At 38.5% G+C, this 14,915-nt stretch overlaps 2 protein-coding genes across 2 annotated transcripts; both read left to right on the top strand.

Annotated features, from left to right (window-relative positions):
• The first annotated feature begins 908 nt into the window (after positions 1–908).
• On the top strand, positions 909–3,670 carry LOC125602914 (UDP-D-apiose/UDP-D-xylose synthase 2). The gene is made up of 9 exons (XM_048774253.1): positions 909–1,369; positions 1,608–1,700; positions 1,783–1,890; positions 2,262–2,376; positions 2,477–2,610; positions 2,697–2,798; positions 2,896–2,988; positions 3,074–3,209; positions 3,300–3,670. The coding sequence occupies exons 1-9, from the start codon at positions 1,094–1,096 to the stop codon at positions 3,410–3,412; spliced, it is 1,170 nt and encodes a 389-aa protein (XP_048630210.1). The 5' UTR covers positions 909–1,093; the 3' UTR covers positions 3,413–3,670.
• A 5,573-nt stretch (positions 3,671–9,243) lies between these two features.
• LOC125602917 lies at positions 9,244–9,813 on the top strand. Its single transcript, XM_048774254.1, has one exon. The coding sequence runs from the start codon at positions 9,244–9,246 to the stop codon at positions 9,811–9,813; it is 570 nt and encodes a 189-aa protein (XP_048630211.1).
• Positions 9,814–14,915: the final 5,102 nt, after the last annotated feature.

Raw genomic sequence — 14,915 nt, 5'->3', positions numbered from 1 at the left:
CAGAAAAACGATATATTAACACAGGCTAAACTAGGCCGGCCTGATCGTCTTTATCCTAAACCGAAGTTCAAACTTTAAACCGAACCGAAAAAATAAAATTTGATTTGAACCGTTACAACAAATATCCAAATGGGACTTGAGAGCTAGATATTTTTGGGTTTGGGGTTGTACTGGAACCCGAAAATATTCAAAATTAGTTAAATATGCTAATTTTTTTAATAATTTAAACATCTTAGAGTATTTTTCAAAATAATATAGTTTTGAACAAAATTATTTGTTTACTCTTAACAATAACTATATATTAACACATGCTATACTAGGCAGGCATGGTCTTTTTTACCCTAAACCGAAGTTCGGACTTTAAACCGAACCAAAAGAAACGGAATCCTATCTGAACCGTTGCAAAAAAAATATCCAAACGAAACTTAAGATCTAGATATTTTTCGGTTTGGGTTGCACTAAAACAAAAATATCCAAAATTAGCTAAATATGCTCATTTTTTTTTATAATTTAAACGTTTTAGAGTTTTTTAAAAATAATGTAGTTTTTTTTAGTTATTTTTAATACATTTTAGTTAGTTTAACTAGTTTTTAATTAAATTTTTAAATAATTTACAAATGTAATTTTGTTTTGGTTGATAACTTTCAAATTCTAATGCAATTTCAGAGGAAAAAAAAGAATATTTTTTGGTTATTTTTTAATTTATTTTTAAAAAAATTTGGGAAATTTCAAAAATTGGTTATATGTACGAAGACGAGCCCGACTAACATTAGCCGATGAATATAATATCGAAAATCCGAATGAACCGAACCAAATCCATATGTGACACTAAGCGCCCCAGCCCTAGGCTAACAACAGGGCGTCAGATCTAATAAACTCGAGATTCAAAACTAGCTTTCAGGTGAACAATCATCCATCATTGAGTTAGATAACAATTTGAGTAAAATAGAATATGACACTCTAACGAAAACAATCATCCACCCATCATATTCCTCAAACATTAATAACGCATCCCACGTGTCTTTAAATATTCCATCTCTCATCTCTCTCTATCTCTCCCTCTCCCATTGATTTACACTTTCACCGACAAACAATGGCGAACGGAGCCGATCGATTGGATCTGGACGGCAGGCCGATCAAGCCGCTGACGATATGCATGATCGGCGCCGGCGGCTTCATCGGCTCTCACCTCTGCGAGAAGCTCATGAACGAGACTCCGCACAAGGTCCTCGCCCTCGACGTCTACAACGACAAGATCAAACACTTGCTCGAGCCGGATACTTCTCAGTGGGCGGAGAGGATCCAGTTCCATCGCATCAACATCAAGCACGATTCGAGGCTCGAGGGACTCGTCAAGATGGCGGATCTGGTAAAAAATCTCTTCTCCGTTAATGTGAATGCGGAATCTGTTCTTTAGCAGTTTGTTATAGTTAGTGCCGTTACACTCAGATCTGATAGAGAATGTGGTGGTGTGTTGCGGATTCGAACTCGGGTCCTTGGGATCCACAGAACTCCTTTAACCAACCACCCGACCACAAACGCGTGGTTCTTGATCATTTGTATTATGTATATGATCGATTTGTTTTGTTGTTTGTGTTGCGTTGCAGACGATTAATTTGGCTGCGATCTGTACACCAGCGGATTACAATACGCGTCCGCTTGACACTATCTACAGCAATTTCATCGATGCTCTCCCTGTGGTAATGCTTTAAGATCTGTTTACTATGTGATAACCGATGCTTAAGTTTAGTGGTGGTGACATTGAGTGGTGGTTCAATGTAGGTTAAGTACTGCTCTGAGAACAACAAGCGTTTGATTCACTTCTCCACTTGTGAAGTCTATGGCAAAACTATTGGAAGCTTTCTTCCCAAGGATCATCCTCTCCGTCAGGTCAGGCCTTGTTTCATTTTTTTACCTTAAGCTTCACCTTCTGCTGAATGTCACTGTCGTGTGGATCAAGAAACTATGTTATTTTCAGTTATTTCATTACTCCATTTAGACTTCTTATATTGATTTTGATAGTTTGGTTAGCTAGTTTGTATCCTATCACTATCTTCTTTGATAGTTTAGGAACAATGTAGTTTTTATTTTTCTGCAATTGTACCTGAGTATGGCTTCGAGTCACTGCTTCATGAGGATTTGTGTTTTTTTTTTTTTGCTTAGTTTATGTTCTTTGGTTCTTATTATTATTAGTCTTGGCTCTGGATTTGTTGTTTTTTACACCATTCACTAGTGATGCTCGTCTTGTTTTTTTACTTCAGGATCCTGATTTTTATGTGCTGAAAGAAGATACATCCCCTTGCATATTTGGTTCTATTGAGAAGCAGAGGTGGTCATATGCTTGCGCCAAGCAGCTGATTGAGAGACTTGTCTACGGTATGTTGTTCTTTTTTTTTTTTGAACATGAAAAGCAAATTTAATGTACGTTAGACTGTTAGAGGCAGAAGGTTCTCACTTTTTTTTTGTGTGGTTGAAGCTGAGGGTGCTGAGAACGGACTTGAGTTCACCATTGTGAGACCGTTTAACTGGATTGGACCTAGGATGGATTTCATCCCTGGCATTGATGGTCCGAGCGAGGGCGTCCCTCGTGTCTTAGCATGCTTTAGCAACGTAAGTATACAGGCTCAGTCAAATAACCCAACTTCTTTTTGTGGCTGCAGCTTAATTGTTTTTTATTTTTTTGGGGGTATTGCCAGAACCTTCTTAGACGCGAGCCTCTCAAGCTTGTGGATGGTGGAGAGTCGCAGAGAACCTTCATTTACATCAAGGATGCTATTGAAGCTGTCCTTTTGATGATTGTGAGTTTAAATTCATTTGTTTATCCCTGGTGATATCTCGTTTGTTGCATTGTTATCAAAGAAGTTGCATCTGAATCGCTTGTGGGATCTTTATCAGGAAAACCCAGAGAGAGCCAATGGGCATATCTTCAATGTAGGCAACCCAAACAATGAAGTGACAGTAAGACAACTTGCTGAAATGATGACTCAGGTGAGAAAGCTAGTTCACAAATAACACTCTGATTGATTTTTTGATACACTACGGCACACTAAAATGCTACCAAAAAAATGGACAGGTGTACTCAAAAGTGAGTGGAGAGACGGCTATTGAGAGTCCAACGGTAGACGTGAGCTCCAAAGAGTTTTATGGAGAAGGTTATGATGACAGCGACAAGAGAATCCCAGACATGACCATCATAAACCGTCAACTTGGTAATTTCATCTTGTTTTGTTGTCTGCTTTTGTCTTTTGGAACATAGCCAATCAGTTGTTTTCTAAAATATTTGGTTGGTCAATAATTAGGATGGAACCCGAAGACTTCTCTCTGGGACTTGTTGGAGTCGACCTTGACTTACCAGCACAGGACCTATGCGGAAGCTGTTAAGAAGGCCACTTCAAAACCAGTCGCATCTTAGAGGTCATCATCACCTCGAACCATTTGGTGGCTGCTACTCCATTATTTTTGCTTCTTCTTTTATAATTCACCCATTATCCCCTTAAAATAGGCCATTGTAAGCGAATGATTATAATTTCATATGGTGTTTGGTACTAGTTTTCGTTTTTTTTTGGTTATATAGTATTTACTGATAATGTCTTTTGAATGCGTTGTTGAGAGCTTTATATCTTTGTATTTTGTCCGAAACTAAAAAGGGAATGGTTTGTTCAAACTATAACATTCTTGTGTTAACAACTGTTCTTTCATTTCCATAAAATTCTTGTAAATCTAACTTTTCATTTTTAATGATATTTACCCTTTAGCAACAACAAAAAATGCTTGTTTGCTTACTGCTACGCTCCAGATTATTCATGTACCAAGTAACAAGAGACATAATCGATCAGATCAAGGGCTGTAAGTTCTTGATTAAGTAGATACTACGAACCAAAACTCTTGCTGTTTTTTATAAAGTTTGCTCGAGTTCAAAGTTAAATCTTCTGCAAAGCTAAGTAAATGTTTGCGAGATCATATATTAAATTATATCATCGGCTCGTCAAGAAGAACATTTTTACTAGTGAAACGAAGAAAACAAGCAGTTGTCTAGCCGTTGAGATTGTCTAGCCGTTGAGATTAACTCCGGTTGTAATCGTTTGAACCCGTTTGATTTTTAGTTTAATATAAGCTTTCGTGACAAAAAAAAAAAATCATCGGCTCGTCAAGAAGAACATTATTACTAGTGAAACGAAGAAAAACGTTCCGATCCGCTCACAAATCGATGACAAGAAGATCTAGTACAAATCGATTAATAAGACACAGTAACAAAAACATATACCAAGAGAAACATTGCCAAAGATTCCGAAATTGCCCGGTCTGGGAGAAATATACAATGGACCAGTGTGGTTGTCAGGATCTACCTTTTCAAATTGGTCAACATCTCGATCTCTCCCCTTGTCCGAGTATTTATCAAGTCTGCTTACTGTTATGCCCTATAGTAGCTGTCGGTGATCCCTTGTAATGCTCCATGACAATATTAGAAGAAGAAATAATCATAATCATCCTTAAACGACTAACCGGAAGATCTTTGTCTTGAGATATCGGCCTGTGTTTGCTCTTGTTGTTAGTCATGCACGCTTCCGGAGATGAAAGATGAGAGATGAGGATTGTGAAAGATATATAAAGAAGATTATATAGAAAATTCAGGTGACATGAGTTAGTGAAACTTGACAAAGATCGTTATTGCAAAGTGATGATACATGCTTTTCGTACTATAAAATAAATGAGTATAATCAACTCATCTAGGATAAATTATAGTTCAAGTGAGATCTATTGACATTTTAAAAAAAAAAGAGTTGGATTACTCTTTAGGCCATTTTTTTACTTTTCTTTACATTCATAGCCACTTCTTACATGTGAGACATTTTATTGTGGGGCCAGCAATAACTGCGGACAAACTACGCCTTAGTAGACATTCGATGCGTGGACGGATGATTCGTGGACGGATGATACGTGGACGGGTGATACGTGGACGGATGATACGTGGACGGGTGATACGTGGACGGAGATGAGTGTAAAAATTCCAGAAGCTTCATCAGATCAAGCTCCACAATAGTTGAACTTAAAGACACAACTTCAACAACAATTTGTCGACGAGAAGATTTTGATTATGTTGTGGATATAGACGCTAACATAACTATGAATAAAGAACAAGAAAGATCTCTTAAATTTGGTATAGGGATTGAAGGTTGATGTGGTGGATAAAGTAGTAACTCAAACACTAAACATAGATATAAAAAATGTAACATATTGAAAGACTGTGATATGAATGCCAATGTGTCCACAATTTCAAGGATGAACAAATTAATAACTTCAAACCAATAACTACAACGTACATGTCGAGAAAAAAAACAAGCTTGAGTGATGAAAACAAAGCTAAACAAACCAAAAAGTTAAAACGAGTCATCTCCTCCTCCAAAACCCCGGTCAAAACGAGTCAGCTCCTCTTCCCGGTGAGCCACACCGTACCATGGATTCCGAGCTCAACATCGTCGTCGATGAGCTCGGTGAAGCTGCGGTGGTTCGAGCTCGTCATAGTCCTCCTCCATGAGATATATAGTATGCTGAATTTTGAATTTTAATCATAATTTTACTCGTCCACAAATAGCCGTTCATGTTTACCCGTCCACACTTATCTTCCCACACCCATCCACACATCACTCATCCATAACACAATCATTAAATACGTGTACAAGTATAAATTTTAAAATATAACAAAAATATATCAAAGTGGGTATCCAGTTATAGAGAATAAAAAAATATAATTTATTATATCAACAAAATTTGCCATATGTATTTTTAATTTAAAAATAAACAAAAACAAAATATTAAAAAGTAGACTAAACAATAATAAAGAAACACAATTTCTCTTTCCTCTTTCTAAGAAATTTTTATTTTCTTCTCATTAAGGGGAATATGTATATTTTCTCTGTAGATCCCATGAGAAAGTGTCTTGCAAGTGCATTGTGACATTGGATGTAATTGAAAAGTGATAAAATATCTCTTGATGTAAAAAATTCAAAAAAAAACACTGCAATATATTTCAATAAATCGAATAACTAATCGAATATTCCTTTGGTCTTGCCTATGGTTAGGTCAACTATATTACATTACCGTTTTGTTATGTCGATACATGCTGCATGTATGCATTCTCTCTGAGTTAGTTTGTGTTATATAGTATATAAATCTATATAAAACCACACACAGACAGTTAAACATGCATGTATATATCAATGGATGCATAGTTCACGGTGGATAAAGTGAAGGAGAAAGGATCTTCCAAGGGATATGCGGCGACCAACTTCAATGCTCAGCATGCAATGACTACTTTAGTCTTTTACTTTACAATTCTCCTTGGCTCCTTGCCCATTATTTTTTTCCTCTTTTTCCTGCATCACTTATCAATAGTTCAATACCTATGTTTCTATAAACACACACAACTCAAGACCGTATGTAGTGCTACAAATATTTTACTCTGGGATCTTATTATTTGACACACTAAATTATTAGTGGTGGCCGTTAGGTAAACACGCCTCATGATCCAAGAGCTTGTGGCCCATTGATTTATTCGAGTGCATAAATAATTCGACAATATGTGGTTCAAGGCTGTGGATCCAATTCCAACATCTACCAAAATCATTGTGGTTTTCTTCTATTCATTACAAACGTGTTAAATGGCAGTAATGACCGGTACCAGTGGTAATTATGATTTGTCGGTAGTATTGGTAATTATGACCGGCCATGTAAATAGATAGTTTAATGAGAATTTAGGCTGTGTATACACACAATAATCCAAAATTAAGAAAATACCCCATCACTATCTTTTACACTGTAGTTCTTTCAATATCCCACTAATGTCTCTGCCCAAACTTCTGCCCAAATTATCTCTCTTTTTCTCTCTCTCTCATGTCTCTTCTTCATAATCCATTGTCTGAACAATAATTTCACCTCTCTTTCTATATCTTTCTTGTATCTTATATCTTAAATACATTCTTTCATTTCTATAATCTTGCTCTTCGATTGTTTTCGATTTCCACCGATGTAAATCCAATATCATTTAAGTGTAATTCTTTCAACACAGTGTCTGGATCCAGCGAGTACTATTCTCTTGATAAGTTCGTCGACTATAGAATTTTCATCGTTTTTTCTCGAAGTCAACCATGATACGAAGGTTTTAAGCAAATCCATGGTACATAAAAGAGAGATCTATTTGATTCACATTTGGTAAATGATGCAGCACACCGTCTTTACTATGGGCCTCGTTCAAACCTCGGCCTTTACTTGAGCTTTACGTATGGTTTTCCTTTTAATTATAAGAATAGATAATACTAGATTTCCTTTTCGAATTAGGACTTGGCTTGTTAGAATTAGTTTATATATCAAACTTTAGACTTTGTATTGGGGACACTACTTTGATTTATAAAACTTCAGTTTACGTACAGAGCTTATAAAAGCACTTAGAGGAGTACTCTAACCCTATTTTGATCTTGCCGAGAGTATCGTCAATATCAAAAGACCTTCTTGCTTCGTTGAGAGTATCAACGCGCCAAGAATCTATCGATCTTGCAAGTTCTTTTCAAATTCTTGTTAGATTACTTGTTACCTAAGCTTCCGCTCTCTATCAGTTGGTATCAGAATCAGCACGTTTCGGGAAAGAATTTTAGGTTTTCAATGATAAAGAAAACAGGACTTGGTGGTGACCAGCGGGATCAAAACCAGAGGGAGCCACTTAGGAATTTACTGAACTACAAAACCTACTCGGGGAGATGCACGCTTCAACGCAATCATCCATACAACAACAAAGTGATGCGTTGACACGGCAATAGGTGCTGTAACTACTCGTTTAGACGCCTTAACAACCGCCTTAATAACTCGCTTGGCACCGCTTGACCAGCCGGTCGACAATGCTCCATTACGACCTATACAACAACAACAACTCCCGCCTATTCATCATCCTCCTCGTCAACACCAACAACGGTTTTCCACACCAGTTTTCCGCCTGGGGATGTTCGACCTCGCAACATCTTCGACGAGAGAAGAAGAAGACCATAGATGATGTTTTTAGAGAGGATCTTCGTCAACATGAAAACTTCAACAGTCGCTGGGAAAACAGTTTCAAGGTTGACATTCATGGAGGTCTCAAAGGCGATGATCTCATTGACTGGTTAGTCTCCGTGGAAGAAATTCTCGATTTAAACAAGTACCTCCCACACAGCGAGTCCCTCTCGTCGCAATGCGTTTTCGGGGACATGCGGCGACATGGTGGAAAAAACTCAAAACAACTCGTTCCGAACTGAAAAAATTCCTATCCAGTCATGGGACAAGTTACTTAAACATCTGAGACACAAACCTTCTTGCCTCATAATACGAACGCGCTATGTACACCAGACTACAAAATCTGCGACAAGGATCTTGTACGGTCGTTGAATACGCAGAGGAGTTTGCACTACTCCTCACTCGTAATGAGATTAATGACAGCCAAATCAACTGGTATCACGTTTTATTGGAGGTCTCCGATCTCAATTACAGACAGCAATGGCTCAGTTCGATCCTTCAACGATCAGCGAAGCACAGCAACGTGCAGCGTCTCTTGAACAGCAATCACGATCGTCTAACTGGAATTCTTCTCTACACGTTCGCGATCTCAGGACCAAACAGTAAGCACCAATCCGGCTACAACAATTAAAGAAGCTGGTGATGCTTCTCCTTCTGTCACAAAACCTGCGACACAAGATGAGCAACAACTACGCCGTTCAACACGACCAAACGCTTTGCGTTGCTACTCTTGCGGTGAACAATGACACAGACAGACAGCGTGTCCTCATGCTACACGCCGAGGACTAGTCATCAATGAACCAGTAGATGAACTAGACGTCTACGACTCTCAGGAAGAAGATGATGGCGAGAACGACACCTTAGTCCACCAAACAGCGGGCGATAGTGGTCATCTTCTACTTCTTCATCGTCTTGTCTTGCACCACGACAACAAGATGACAAATGGTTACGTACAAGCATCTTCCGCTCGACTTGTACCATCAAGACCGCATATGTAGCTTTATAATAGATTCAGGAAGCTGTCGCAATGTAATCTCGGAAGACGCAGTAAAGAAGTTGGGCATTACCGCAAAACCCCACCCGGCCCCGTATTCCTTGGGATGGTTATCAGAGGGTGTGAACTTACGTATCACACAGCGTGCCCTTGTGTCTTTTTCAGTGGGACCAATATATAAAGATCGTCTTTACTTTGATGTTGCACCAATGGACATTAGTCACCTCATACTGGGAAGACCATGGGAGTATGATCGCCGAGTGACGCATGAGGGAGTTACAAATACTTATAGCTCCACATGGAATGCACAACAGATCGTACTTTTGCCATCTCGCGAGCCTCCCACTCCTGCGTCGCCTGCTCCTCCAGCCAAGCAGGCAACGTCCCCCAACCACAGCAACGCTCTACCACACGATGTTGTGTTCATACTCCACTTTCATCTCAGAGTTGAGATTAGCGGATCACGCCTTCGCCATCATACCAGTGACACAAGAAACCGCCCCCACGGCAGCTTCGTCTCCATCAAACATGTCCTTGTCAGCGGTTTTAAACGACTTTCCCGACGTCTTTCCCGCAAACTTACCAAAAGGTTGCCCCCTCTACGAGATATACAACATCAGATCGATCTCGTTCCCGGCGCAATTCTTCCCAATAGACCACATTACCGTATGAGCCCGAGCGAGCATGAGGAACTGCGTCGCCAAGTCGAAGATCTGCTCCGCAAGGGACACATTAAAGAAAGTCTAAGTCCATGTGCAGTCCAGCTCTTTGATTCCTAAAAAAGACGGTACGTGGCGTATGTGTGTAGATAGTCGCGCGATCAACAAAATAACCATACGCTACAGGCTTCCATTCCAAGATTAGATGACCTATTGGATCAGATTGGATCAGCAAATTTTTTTCCAAAATCGACCTCAAGAGCGGTTATCATCAGATTCGAATTCGTCCCGGTGATGAATGGAAGACCGCTTTTAAAACTCGTGAAGGTCTTTTTGAATGGTTAGTTATGCCTTTGGCTTGTCTAATCCTAGTACCTTTATGAGGATTATGAACCAAGCTCTCCGCGAATTAATCGGCCGCTTTGTTGTCGTCTACTTTGACGACATACTCATCTTTAGCCCTTCGATCAGCGAACATAAGGACCATTTGCGTCAAGTCCTTAACGTTCTACGTCGAGAGAAACTTTTCGCAGCAACACAAAAGTGTGAGTTTGGCGTGTCGCAAGTCCTTTCTTAGGATATATAGTCTCGGGTAAAGGACTCTCGGTGGTGGATATGTCTAAAATTGACGTGTCCGGTCGTGGCCTGTACCAAAATCAATTTCTGACGTACGAAGCTTTCATGGTCTTGCCTCGTTCTATAGACGCTTCGTCGAGCATTTCAGTACTATAATGGCGCCAATACGTCTTGCATGAAAGAGGGACGATTTACTTGGACGCAAGAGGCATTCGTGGCTTCACCTTAATAAAGGAAAAGTTGACTTCAGCTCCAATTCTTGTCCTTCCCGACTTCTTCTGCTACCTTCGAACTACATTGTGATGCATCAAAACTTGGAATCGGTGCAGTCCTCAGTCAGCGTGGGCGTCCGGTGGCCTATTTTAGTGAGAAGTTGGCCGGTGCTCGCAGCCGCTATAGCACATACGATGTCGAGTTTTATGCCATTGTTCAAGCTATTAAACATTGGCGTCACTATCTCGTTCATCGGGACTTTGTGTTGTTCACCGACCATGACGCTCTACGCCATCACGATAGTCAAGCAAAAGTTTCTTTCCGGCATGCTGGTTGGATCTCTTATCTCCAGCAGTTCACATTCTCCATTCGTCATCAGTCGGGGGCAACTAATCGAGTTGCTGACGCGCTAGTAGGAGGCATTCCTGCTTACTACAATGCATACGCGCGTTTTGGGGTTTGAAACGTTTGCGGACTTATATAAAACAGATGACTTCTTTGCCAAGGTTCTTATCGACGTACAACTCGGTATCAGTGACGATTATGCATTAGTTAATGGCTTCTTATTTAGGGACTTCGTTTATGTGTTCTGATTGTAGCCTTCGTCTACAAATTATCAGCGAACTCACAATGAAGGCCATGTCGGTAGAGACCGAACACTTCAGCTGGTAACTTCGTCCTACTTCTGGCCAACGCTTCGTCGCGACGTCGAACGATTTGTGTCACGCTGTAGAACCTGTCAACACGGTAAGGGGTAAAGCAACTAATGCCGGCCTTTATCTCCCTCTTCCTGTTCCGACGCAACCATGGACTGACGTAAGCATGGATTTGTCTTGGGCTTACCGTGAACACAGCGGGGGTCATGATTCTATCTTTGTCGTGGTCGATCGTTTTTCAAAGATGGCACACTTTGTGGCCTGCAAGAGGACGACAGATGCCGTTAGTGTGGCCACTCTTTTCCTTCGCGAGATCTATCGCTTGCACGGCGTCCCTTCCTCCATCGTTTCAGACAGAGATACGCGGTTTCTCAGTCACTTTTGGAAGTCTCTTTGGAAACTTTTGGGTATAAGCTTGATATGAGCTCTGCTTACCACCCACAGACCGACGGCCAGACGGAGGTGGTTAATCGATCTCTTGGTAATCTCCTGCGCTGTCTTGTTGGTGACAACATCAAGTCATGGGACTCCAAACTCGGTCAAGCTGAATTCGCCCATAATCATGCCTTGAACTGAAGCCTGGGGTTTTGCCCTTTTAAAGTTATTTATGGCATCGTGCCACGTTGCCCGTTGGACCTCGCGACAGTACCTGACTTGACTCGCCATCATGGCGAAGCAATTGAGTTTGTTGACAACTTGCAGGAACTACACAGACAGCTCAACAAAATTTAACATAGGCAGCTTCCAAATACAAATTGGCGGCAGATTCAAAACGACGAGAAGTTCTATTCGCACCAGGAGACCAGGTTTGGGTGTATCTACAAAAGAGCGCCTTCCTTTGCGCGAAATATAACAAACTAAGTCCAAGAAGATCGGACCAGGGAGGTTGTCGATGCATAAATCCAAATGTGTACCGCGTCAAGCTCCCTTCGGATTTGCGCACTTCGATGTCTTCAATGTTAAACACCTTTCTCATTTTCATGGCGATAATGACGTTCACGATTCGTGGACGAATCCTCCGCCACCCGGGGGAACCTGATGCAGCACACACCGTCTTTACTATGGGCCTCGTTCAAAACGCGCATTTACTTGAGCTTTACGTATGGTTTTCCTTTTAAATTATAGGAATAGATAATACTAGATTTCCTTTTCCTTCATTAGGACTTGGCTTTTTAGAATTAGTTTATATATCAAACTTTAGACTTTGTATTGGATGGATACAACTTCATTTATTAAAGCAGTTTACGTACAGAGCTTATAAAGCATTAGAGGAGTACTCTAACCCTATTTTGATCTTGCCGAGAGTATCGTCAATATCAAAAGACCTTCTTGCTTCGTTTGAGTATCAACGCACCAAGAATCTATCGATCTTGCAATCTTTTCAAGTTCTTGTTAGATTACTTGTTACCTAAGCTTCCGCTCTCTATCATAAATGCACATGGCTGTAAGGATAAGGATGGACCTTATCATTAAGAAAGAGTGGGTTCTTCCCAAGATTAATAACGACGACCTTAATCTCACATTTCAATTACAAGTATTTGTAATCATTATACAACAACTAGATTTTTATTAACTGATAAATATTTGATTAGATGCTAATATTAAGTCTTGTAAGCATATACATGTTTAGTTAGCTGTTAAAAATTTAAGTAAAATTTTTTTGTTACAAATTAGTTTCTGTTATATGATAATAGTTTGTAAATTTTTATACAATATGTTTCATTAGCTAATACATGCTAAAAGATAGCTATTGATAGCTGATACGTGATTTGGTAGATGCTACAAAAAATTTACCTTGCTAACTTCTATCATTATCGTTTAAAAAAATTTGCTTAGAAATAGATGTGTTATATGATGCATGGTTTGTAAATTTCTACAAAATATTTTTATTAGCCGATACATGTTTTGTTAGCTGTTTATAAAACATGTTATCGCTTTTTTAAATGGTTGGTATGATGTTAAAAGTATATATTGTTAGCTGATACATGGTTTGTTAAATGTTACAAAATAAGTTATCGGCTAACTAATCATTATCTATTTAACTTATATATTATTTACGGTTAACAATTATTGTATCATATATAAACCAAAAAAAAATATGATAAGATTGATTTTCATTATATGATAAGTATATGTTTATATTAAACAAGTTATCCCACTAACAATTCCTATAATATATATGTTAAAGCTTAGCATTAAATGTTCTCTGTTAACATACAATAATATACACTCAAGTTTGCTACTTTGTTTTTTCTCTCTTTTGTAATTATCGATTCACTAAAGTTCTGCAAAGAATCGCAATTCCTATTCATTGATGGAAAATTCATAATTTGGGAACACTTTCTTGATGCCATGGTGACGAGTATGAGTTGAAGAAGAGGAGATTAGTGTAGAATTTATGTTGGAAATGGAGTAGACGACGATTAAGGAGTTGATGGGAAAATCGGCTCTGGATTTGGGGAGAAAATTTTACTTGAATTAAGGTTGAGTAGTTCTCTGTGTATTGAAAACCATTATTAGAAAGAGAAGAATATATGACAAACATAGAAAATCACGACAGAGGGAAAAAAGATGATGAATGTTGGGGCAGGGGCAAAGCTGTCAGTTTATGTTCATTGTGCTACAGAGATTATTGTTTTAGATGCCATTAGGGTAGTTACCTAATATTGATCAAAATTATGCATATTCAACAAATTCTCTCTAGTTTAATTCATTAAATAAAATTAGTTTAAGGACTATTTTAATAAATATTAGTTTATGGGTTTTATTCCAAAATAAACTTAGTTGAAGGGTTTTAACTAGGGCTGGACAAAAAAACCGGATCCAAAGAACCGAACCTAACCCGTTCCGAAAAAGTAGTACCAAACCCGAACCGAAATTGATTAAATATCCGAACGGGTTCAAAATTTTGGTATCTAAAGAACCGAAACCGAACCCGACCCGAACGAAGTATCTCGGGTACCCAAATGTAACCGAACAGATTTATATACCTAAATATATTACTTATTTTTAGATTTAATATATATTAAAAACATCCAAAATATATAAGATACTCTTAAGTTGTCTAAATACTTGAAAATATACATAAATAGTCAAAAGTAAATGTCTAAAATAGCTAAAATATATTCAAAACACCAAAATGCTTAAAATATCTATTGATTTTCTATCCAAATATTCAAATCAAACCAATTTATATGTTAATTTGGGTATATTGACATAAATTATACAAATTTATATGTAATATATTATTTTTGCTTTATAGATTTGAAAATTTTAAGCATATAATGAATACTAAAATTTTAAAAATAATTTAAATGGGTTATCTGAACCCGAACCGAACCCGCAAGATCCGAACCGAACCCGAACCAAAATTTAGAAATACTCGAATGGGGCTGAAATCTTTAAACCGAAACCCCGATTTGATCCGAACCGAACCCGAATAGGTACCCGAACGCTCATCCCTAGTTTTAAACCACAAAAATTCGTAATGGTTAGGCATTTGATCTAAACGATGCTATATATAGAGATATAGATATAGCATGCATGTTACCAAATGCTTTGTTTTCTGATTTTCTTCTTTCGAAAATGGTTTTTTTTTAAGGCTACGAAAATTGTTTTTTTGCCACTCATTAATCGACTGTTTATCGGTCGGAAAAGTTAGGTCATTTCATAGAACATGTAAATACAATATTTTACTATTTTTGAATCCAAAGGGAAAAAAGAAACTTTGCACATTTTGAAATCCGAAGTCATAATCCCTGTTCTTATCTTTCTCAA

Source organism: Brassica napus, unplaced genomic scaffold (genome assembly GCF_020379485.1).
Source record: "Brassica napus cultivar Da-Ae unplaced genomic scaffold, Da-Ae ScsIHWf_3031;HRSCAF=3818, whole genome shotgun sequence".
NCBI lineage: Eukaryota > Viridiplantae > Streptophyta > Magnoliopsida > Brassicales > Brassicaceae > Brassica > Brassica napus.
This window is presented reverse-complemented; position numbering and strand designations above follow the sequence as displayed.

Bases quoted from the DNA above. Each gene is read 5' to 3' on its own strand.
- LOC125602917 (XM_048774254.1), top strand. From the start codon at position 9,244: ATGGACATTAGTCACCTCATACTGGGAAGACCATGGGAGTATGATCGC.
- LOC125602914 (XM_048774253.1), top strand. From the start codon at position 1,094: ATGGCGAACGGAGCCGATCGATTGGATCTGGACGGCAGGCCGATCAAG. The intron at 2,989-3,073 runs GTGAGAAAGCTA...AAAAATGGACAG, and splicing joins TTGCTGAAATGATGACTCAG to GTGTACTCAAAAGTGAGTGG. The intron at 3,210-3,299 runs GTAATTTCATCT...GTCAATAATTAG, and splicing joins CATCATAAACCGTCAACTTG to GATGGAACCCGAAGACTTCT.